This window comes from Scardinius erythrophthalmus, assembly GCF_964197995.2.
Source record: "Scardinius erythrophthalmus genome assembly, chromosome: 20".
NCBI lineage: Eukaryota > Metazoa > Chordata > Actinopteri > Cypriniformes > Leuciscidae > Scardinius > Scardinius erythrophthalmus.
Genome location: NC_138240.1, coordinates 201242 through 208741, shown reverse-complemented (window position 1 = coordinate 208741; position 7500 = coordinate 201242). Strand labels below are relative to the sequence as shown.

Here is a 7500-nt window from a genome sequence, read left to right as displayed (position 1 = left end):
CATCACAGTGACTTCCGGTACAGGGAGACGCTTCAGTGACGCGGCGACACTGTCAAAATAAAAGTCATGAAAATCTGATCCTGTGGAAAACAGCGGATTCAGTTTTACGGATAAACATCTATTTAAAATAAATATAATTATAAATTACATATAATTAATATAACTAAAATATAGAAAGATACAAGATACAAAATAGCTGTTCGGGATCATTCAGCTCTTCATCAGCACTCTAATCATACACAGCCTGTGTAACTGTGTGTTGTGTGTTGTGTGTAACTGCATGTGTGTTGTGTGTTGCTGTAGGAGACACGAGGAACTGCAGGAACTTCGCATGATGATGCATCTGTGGTTCAGTGACAATAAAACTGATTTGATTTTGATTTGATTTTAAAAGTATTTTGTATATTTATTTATGGGATTTATTTGCATCTTCTATGGAAGCCCCTTCCCAGTAAAATAATAAAGAAATAACTCTAGACTTTGGCTTTTGGCGACATTTTAAGAAGAATGTCCCCATAAGGACAAAGATTTCAGATATTGCATCTTATTAGGGACATTTTGTCACCATAATGTGAAGTTTAGTTGCATTAAATAATAGACAAATGTATTAAACTGAACGAAAAGAGATGCAAATGAAAAGTTTGATAGTAGTGGCATTATGAAAGGCAGTTATTTAAAACAATCTATATTGTTAAATATAAATGAAGATGACTTGATTTTTTTTTATTAACTTTTAACAAATGACAAAATAATGACAAACACAAATTACCTGACACACAACAAAGTGGATGTGAATGAAACATTTATATAGATGAAACACTTGTTTTGAGTTGTGATAACAACCCTAATGTTTGTAAAAGTGCAGTTTCGATGATCTGTAGTTGTCGGTCAGCAGCTGGAGTGAGAGCCACCAGAGGGCGCTCCACATCACACTATCATGAGAGCCACCAGAGGGCGCTCCACATCACACTATCATGAGAGCCACCAGAGGGCGCTCCACATCACACTATCATGAGAGCCACCAGAGGGCGCTCCACATCACACTATCATGAGAGCCACCAGAGGGCGCTCCACATCACACTATCATGAGAGCCACCAGAGGGCGCTCCACATCACACTATCATGAGAGCCACCAGAGGGCGCTCCACATCACACTATCATGAGAGCCACCAGAGGGCGCTCCACATCACACTATCATGAGAGCCACCAGAGGGCGCTCCACATCACACTATCATGAGAGCCACCAGAGGGCGCTCCACATCACACTATCATGAGAGCCACCAGAGGGCGCTCCACATCACACTATCATGAGAGCCACCAGAGGGCGCTCCACATCACACTATCATGAGAGCCACCAGAGGGCGCTCCACATCACACTATCATGAGAGCCACCAGAGGGCGCTCCACATCACACTATCATGAGAGCCACCAGAGGGCGCTCCACATCACACTATCATGAGAGCCACCAGAGGGCGCTCCACATCACACTATCATGAGAGCCACCAGAGGGCGCTCCACATCACACTATCATGAGAGCCACCAGAGGGCGCTCCACATCACACTATCATGAGAGCCACCAGAGGGCGCTCCACATCACACTATCATGAGAGCCACCAGAGGGCGCTCCACATCACACTATCATGAGAGCCACCAGAGGGCGCTCCACATCACACTATCATGAGAGCCACCAGAGGGCGCTCCACATCACACTATCATGAGAGCCACCAGAGGGCGCTCCACATCACACTATCATGAGAGCCACCAGAGGGCGCTCCACATCACACTATCATGAGAGCCACCAGAGGGCGCTCCACATCACACTATCATGAGAGCCACCAGAGGGCGCTCCACATCACACTATCATGAGAGCCACCAGAGGGCGCTCCACATCACACTATCATGAGAGCCACCAGAGGGCGCTCCACATCACACTATCATGAGAGCCACCAGAGGGCGCTCCACATCACACTATCATGAGAGCCACCAGAGGGCGCTCCACATCACACTATCATGAGAGCCACCAGAGGGCGCTCCACATCACACTATCATGAGAGCCACCAGAGGGCGCTCCACATCACACTATCATGAGAGCCACCAGAGGGCGCTCCACATCACACTATCATGAGAGCCACCAGAGGGCGCTCCACATCACACTATCATGAGAGCCACCAGAGGGCGCTCCACATCACACTATCATGAGAGCCACCAGAGGGCGCTCCACATCACACTATCATGAGAGCCACCAGAGGGCGCTCCACATCACACTATCATGAGAGCCACCAGAGGGCGCTCCACATCACACTATCATGAGAGCCACCAGAGGGCGCTCCACATCACACTATCATGAGAGCCACCAGAGGGCGCTCCACATCACACTATCAGAGTACAAACCCTAGACTGGGCTAGACTGGGTTTGACTGGGCTAGACTGGGCTAGACTGGGTTTGACTGGGTTTGACTGGGCTAGACTGGGCTAGACTTGCCAGATATCCAGAAATGATTAGCCGTGTTTCCACTGTCTGGCCATGTGTGAGCGAGGGCTATAATCAGCCCAGAGTAGAGACTTGAGCGCCGAATGCGTCTTTCCGCGCTCACGAGTAGTTTGAAAGACGGAATAAAATACCCGGGCCTTAATATCCTCCGCCTGAGAGCTTCCAGGCCATAATCAGACGGCGCAATCTGATATCTATCTTTATTTCACAAAGAATAACACGCGTGTTGATCCGCATCTGCTCCATTGCGATCGGCTACTTTTACTTCAATTAGGCTTTTGCAATTTGTGGCAATTGTGACATTTATACAAAAGTTCAATAAAGTTACTTACTAATTCTGCTTTTGACAGAATCAGAGGAGTAAGTGATAGGCTACCCATTCATAAATACAGTCGTTTGCAAGGTTAAACGAATTAGGGTTTTTGAGCGAATCGGTTCAATAAAGGACTCAACTCCCTCATTAAGATGGAGATTTGCCGACACCTACTGGCGGTGTTAGCATCATAGTTAAAAAGTACTTATTTCATTTTTTTCAATCATTTCATATTTCCACATTAATTTTTTTACTTTTTAAACATTAATCTCTTAACATAATTTATGCAATTATAATTTGCTGTTTAAATCCATACATGCCATGTCTAAACAGTGTCAATCCAAAAATGGATTTTATTGATACCGACTTCCTTTTATTTGGTCATAATAGTCATACACCGTGTCTTTGCATTCTGATTGAATTTGTTGACTAAATTTAAGAATCTGACATAAGAGGGCCGATAGCTATGACAATAAATTTATTTGGCTTTATTATTAGTTTTAATAGGGTTGGGTATTGGTTGGGTTTTATCCGATACCAGTACCTACTCGGTATTTTTCAAACGGTTCCGGTGCTTACACGGTTCTTGAAACGGTACTTAAGAAAACTAGAAGAAGAACTAAACTAAGAAACTAAACCGCACACACTTTATCAAAAAATAATCCCTCTGTGTGTGTGTGTGTGTGTGTGTGTGTGTGTGTGTGTGTGTGTGTGTGTGTGTGTGAGAGAGTGTGAGTGAGTGTGTGTGTGTGTGTGTGTGTGTGTGTGTGTGTGTGTGTGTGTGTGTGTGTGTGTGTGTGTGTGTGTGTGTGTGTGTGTGTGAGAGAGTGTGAGTGAGTGTGTGTGTGTGTGTGTGTGTGTGTGTGTGTGTGTGTGTGTGTGTGTGTGTGTGTGTGTGTGTGTGTGTGTGAGAGAGTGTGAGTGAGTGTGTGTGTGTGTGTGTGTGTGTGTGTGTGTGTGTGTGTGTGTGTGTGTGTGTGTGTGTGAGAGTGTGAGACGCGAGCACACACACACACACACACACACACACACAAACTCTCCGCACACATACTCATCTGAGACGCGAGCACACACACACACACACACACACACACACACAAACTCTCCGCGCACATACTCATCTGAGACGCGAGCACACACACACACACACACACACACACACACACAAACTCTCCGCACACATACTCATCTGAGACGCGAGCACACACACACACACACACACACACACACACACACACACACACAAACTCTCCGCACACATACTCATCTGAGACGCGAGCACACACACACACACACACACAAACTCTCCGCGCACATACTCATCTGAGACGCGAGCACACACACACACACACACACAAACTCTCCGCACACATACTCATCTGAGACGCGAGCACACACACACACACACACACACACACACACACACACACAAACTCTCCGCGCACATACTCATCTGAGACGCGAGCACACACACACACACACAAACTCTCCGCACACATACTCATCTGAGACGCGAGCAAACACACACACACACACACACACACACACACACACACACACACACACACACACACAAACTCTCCGCACACATACTCATCTGAGACGCGAGCACACACACACACACACACACACACAAACTCTCCGCGCACATACTCATCTGAGACGCGAGCACACACACACACACACACACACACACACACACACACACACACACACAAACTCTCCGCACACATACTCATCTGAGACGCGAGCACACACACACACACACACACACACACACACACAAACTCTCCGCACACATACTCATCTGAGACGCGAGCACACACACACACACACACACACACAAACTCTCCGCACACATACTCATCTGAGACGCGAGCACACACACACACACACACACACACACACACACACACAAACTCTCCGCACACATACTCATCTGAGACGCGAGCACACACACACACAAACTCTCCGCGCACATACTCATCTGAGACGCGAGCGCACACACACACACACACACACACACACACACACACAAACTCTCCGCACACATACTCATCTGAGACGCGAGCACACACACACACACACACACACACACACACACACAAACTCTCCGCACACATACTCATCTGAGACGCGAGCACACACACACACACACACACACACACACACACACACACACACACACACAAACTCTCCGCACACATACTCATCTGAGACGCGAGCACACACACACACACACACACACACACACACACACACACAAACTCTCCGCACACATACTCATCTGAGACGCGAGCACACACACACACACACACACACACAAACTCTCCGCACACATACTCATCTGAGACGCGAGCACACACACACACACACACACACACACACACACAAACTCTCCGCGCACATACTCATCTGAGACGCGAGCACACACACACACACACACACACACACACACACACACACACAAACTCTCCGCGCACATACTCATCTGAGACGCGAGCACACACACACACACACACACACACACACACACACACACACACACACACACACAAACTCTCCGCACACATACTCATCTGAGACGCGAGCACACACACACACACACACACACACAAACTCTCCGCGCACATACTCATCTGAGACGCGAGCACACACACACACACACACACACACAAACTCTCCGCGCACATACTCATCTGAGACGCGAGCACACACACACACACACACACACACACACACACACACACACACACACACACACACACACACAAACTCTCCGCGCACATACTCATATAGACGGCGCCTCATAAATAGATCGATCTCCGCAACGTATTGAAGCGCGCGTCCGAGTGACAGTGCGGTGTGCGCGAGCCACAAGAGAAAACACTGTCTCCGCGCCACTGATCGCAGCGGCAACGAGCACTTTGATCACTTGATTTAAAAAACACATTTCAGCGCTATATCGTCTCTTATTTAACAAACGAACTAAATGAATGCTCTGCTGGTTTACTGGAGATGTTTTATTATTGGATCATTCGTGCCGCGAGATGTTTTATAGGGGGCGGTAAAAAACGTCAGGCACCGAAAGTTTCGTTCTTATTCGGTCTCGATGCGTTTACGTCGGAACCGGTTCCCTATTGGAACCGGGTTTCGGTACCCAACCCTAAGTTTTAATCTTCTCTCAACTGAGAGAGCACACCCTGCATTATATTGTATTATACATTGCGTTATAATGACTATTTAATATTAGCCTACTACTAAACTTTGACTATAGGCATATTGCATATTATTTGTTCTAGGAACCTCAGAGCATATTTTAATTTTGATGTAATTTGTGCTACTCCATAGTGATGTTTGTAGCGTAAGTAGGGCCTGAACAAACTCAAGCCCAGGGCCCTTAAGTCCACCTAAACTACTGTGAATAAACCTGATTGCTCATGATCGGCCACATGATGGCGCAAGATCACACAAATATATGAAAACAATCTAGGACACGAGAAAACTTTACAAAGCAGAATAGCATTCTGTAGTTTTAAAACAAACAAATAATTAAATATTCTCTCCTTCTTATTTTCCGTCAGTTCATCTGCTGGTTTTTCTTTCTATTAAAGACTCTAGAACATCTCTAAAGAATCAGCATTATTATTTCTGCACAATATTGGTACGTGGACAAATCTACCCTTTTCCCATCAAAAAAAAAAGATTCACTGCTATGACACTTTTATTTTTTACTGTATGTGTGAAGGTTCCAATTTAGAGATATAACTACCGGTAAATATGAAGTTACTGTAACATAATTTGAAGAAAGTTCAGCTTACTGAATAAAAAAGCGTGTCGATCCAAACTGTAAAAGGGGTGGGACATTGGTAAAGATCGACAAAGAAACAAAAATATATTTATTTGCTCTCATATGTTGGTTTGTTAAAGTAGTGATGGTGTATTTGCATCTCCTTCATGGCCGAGAGTGCATGTTTACACACGAGTAGTTCAGTAAAACTGTAGTTTAGACCCGCGGACCCCCTCTCTCTCGCAGTGGTTCAGTCCATTAAACCTCGATATAAAAACTCCTCCGTGAGACTCGCGCCGCAGAAGAACCGCTAAGATGGAGCAGACTGAAGTAATCAAGCCAGAAACTCTGGACGATCTGATTAAAACTCTGCACAAGATTTTTGAAAATGACTCTGTTAATGTGGAGGAAGTGCAGAGCATCATGGAAGCGTATGAAAGTAACCCTCAGGATTGGATGAAATTCGCCAAATTTGATCAGTACAGGTAATTATTATTATTATTATTATTATTATTATTATTATTAACGATATTACTTGTCATTTATTACTAAATAATGTTTAGGCAGTTATTTTGCTATACTCTGCTAATATTACGCATTTAGGCGTACAATCAACAGGTTTATATATATATCTATATATATATATATATATATATATATATATATATATATATATTAAAGTCAAGTCAAGTCACCTTTATTTATATACCGCTTTTTACAATACAGATTGTATCAAAGCAGCTTCACATTGAAAACACAACTGAAAAGTGCCAATGAAATTAACATAAAGATAAAATGTTAATTTTATGCTGTAAACTTCTCAGTCTGCCTCTAAGCATCAGATGTAAACACAAACAGAGAATTAGACTTTAATTAGTCGACTTTTACACCAATTATCCCACAAAT

At 44.7% G+C, this 7500-nt stretch overlaps 1 protein-coding gene across 2 annotated transcripts in view; it reads left to right on the top strand.

The window, feature by feature from the left end:
- The first annotated feature begins 6898 nt into the window (after positions 1-6898).
- The window catches only part of cdo1 (cysteine dioxygenase, type I), a 15763-nt gene continuing 15161 nt past the window's right edge, over positions 6899-7500 (top strand). For both annotated transcript variants that reach the window (XM_081349725.1, XM_081349724.1), the window contains exon 1: positions 6899-7079. In XM_081349725.1, coding sequence (XP_081205851.1) covers positions 6910-7079 — 170 coding nt within the window. In that variant the 5' untranslated portion in view covers positions 6899-6909. The remainder of the gene's footprint in view (positions 7080-7500) is intronic.